Source organism: Mesitornis unicolor, unplaced genomic scaffold (assembly GCF_000695765.1).
Source record: "Mesitornis unicolor isolate BGI_N332 unplaced genomic scaffold, ASM69576v1 scaffold30394, whole genome shotgun sequence".
Classification (NCBI taxonomy): domain Eukaryota; kingdom Metazoa; phylum Chordata; class Aves; order Mesitornithiformes; family Mesitornithidae; genus Mesitornis; species Mesitornis unicolor.
The window spans coordinates 18,847-20,921 of NW_010182627.1; the positions used below are offsets into that span (position 1 = coordinate 18,847).

General features: G+C 62.3%; 1 protein-coding gene across 1 annotated transcript in view; it reads right to left on the reverse strand.

Moving 5' to 3' along the window:
* The window catches only part of MMP15 (matrix metallopeptidase 15 (membrane-inserted)), a 3,125-nt gene extending 1,050 nt beyond the window's left edge, over positions 1-2,075 (reverse strand). The window contains exons 1-6 of the mRNA XM_010183848.1: positions 1,981-2,075; positions 1,638-1,760; positions 1,221-1,528; positions 849-1,010; positions 520-743; positions 221-378 (exon numbers count right to left, since the gene is read on the reverse strand). Coding sequence (XP_010182150.1) covers positions 221-378; positions 520-743; positions 849-1,010; positions 1,221-1,528; positions 1,638-1,760; positions 1,981-2,075 — 1,070 coding nt within the window. The remainder of the gene's footprint in view (positions 1-220; positions 379-519; positions 744-848; positions 1,011-1,220; positions 1,529-1,637; positions 1,761-1,980) is intronic.

A 2,075-nucleotide genomic window follows, 5' to 3' on the forward strand; every position in this document is an offset into this window, starting at 1 on the left:
CGTGGAGGGAGAACAAGAAGGATGGAAGAGATGGCAATGTCCAGCTGCTGCAGCAGGTGCACATCTGGATAGGGATGGGGGTGCGATGCCTGCAGCCACCCCATCCCTGTGGGATCAGGCAGTGGCTCTGCCTGGGGAAGGAAATCAGCATGGGATGATGCCAACCAGCTCTTGGCAACTTGGGTGTGCAATGGGTTCCCCCCCGCACCCTGGCCCTCCCACCCAGCTTCCCTGCTCACCTTTGAAGAAGACGAACCTCCCGTCGTGCCTCTCGTAGGCGGCATCGATGTCCCCGGGGAGGCCCCGCCAGAAATGCCCGATGGGCATGGGGTAGTTGTCCAGCACCCGGTTGTGCCGCACCCTCCAGAACCACCGGCCCTGGTGGGAAATGGGGTGTTGACAGAGGATGGGGGGGACACAGAGACACAGTCCCAGTGCCAGGCACCTCACTGGGGGGTCCCCCACCCAGGGACCCACCGCAGCCCCAAGGGAGGGACAGGAGGGGGTCCTGGCAGGTACCTTGAACACAAACATCTCCCCGCGCAGCACCGCCACCGTGTCGAAGTTCCCGTCACAGATGTCGGGGCCATACTGGTCAGGTCGGTCTGGGCTGCCAGGCTTGGGGGGTCGGTCTGGTTTCCCTGGGGGGGGCGGTTTAGGGGGTCTCTGGTCTGGTTTGCCAGGTCTCCGGGGTGTCACGGTGGGCAAAGGCTTGGTGGGCTGAGGGTGCCCATCTGCGGTACCTGGATCAGGTGGGTGAGAGAAAGGACGTGCCTCAGTCTCCAGAATCACAGAATGTTTTGGGTTGGAAGGGACCTTTAGAGGTCATCCCCCAGCCAGCTCCTCACCGTACAGCTGCTGGATGCCCTTGAGGTCATCCTCGGGCAGCTGGAAGTTCTCTGTGTCCATCCACTGGTAGAAGGGGGCCATGATGGCGCTGGGGTTGCTGGAGTGCTCCAAGCCCAGGGAGTGCCCCAGCTCATGCACAGCCACCAAGAAAAGGTTGTTCCCTGCAGAGAAAGGCACCATCAGCAATTCGGGGTGGAGGACACAATGCACAGGGTGGGTCCTTAGCCCCAACACCCTGTCATGAGGGTGCTCCGCTGGAAGATGCTTTCCCTGCCTCTCCCGCCCACACTAACACATCTCCCAGTCCTACAACACAGGGGCCCACCAGGCTCCTCTGGTTGCCTTCACCACATCCTTGGCCCTCAACTCACCAGACACATCTGTGTTCTCCAGTGTCCAAGGCTCATCCGAGTCGAAATGCGTGTCCCCCCCCATGCCAGGACCAGGAAAATAGGCGTGAGCCAAAAACCCCCCAACGCCGTCGAAGGGGGAGCTGTCTCCGTGGAAGCCAGAGGCGAAGAGCACCATGATGTCGGCCTCCTTCTTCCGCTTCTGCCGGATGTCCTCGTAGGGCACCTCCCGGAAAACCAGCGGCGTGGCTTCCTCCCACACCCGGAAAGCTCGGCGGATGGCCTCGTATGAATGGTACCGACCCAGCTTCTCCGTGTAGTTTTGGATGCTGGGGGTACACAGCTCACTGGGGATGGCCTGGGACAGCGCTCATGCCCCAAGGGGCTCCATGGCTCTCCATGGGCTGGGGGGTGGGAAACCCTGGAGATGTTGGGTACCTGAAGGTAAGATGGCTCTGGCTCCAGCGCCGCCCCGTCAGCGCGTACCGCTTCCGCCGCATGTTGGACTTCATCCGCACCCCAAACTGGTCTGGGACCCCGCAGCGGGGACGTTTCATCCACCTGCCAGGAGGGCATCGAGGCAGGGCTCAGCCCACTGCAGCTGAGGTCCCCAAGGGGTTACAGCAGCCATGGATGGCAAGGGAGGTGCAGGGGTGCAGTCCCCCCAAAAGTGGAGATGCTGCTCCCATGGGAGACAGCACCCACATTCCCGGGTGCACGCAGAGCTCCAGGGCCGAGCTGAGCTCTCGGCGGAGCATGGAGAGGACATGAAGGAACTCACGCCTTGGTCTCCTCGTCCAGGACGCCGGTGACGGTGATGCCGTAGAACTTCTGCATCTCGGCGAGGGCAGAGGAGAGGGTCTGTGCCGAGCGCAT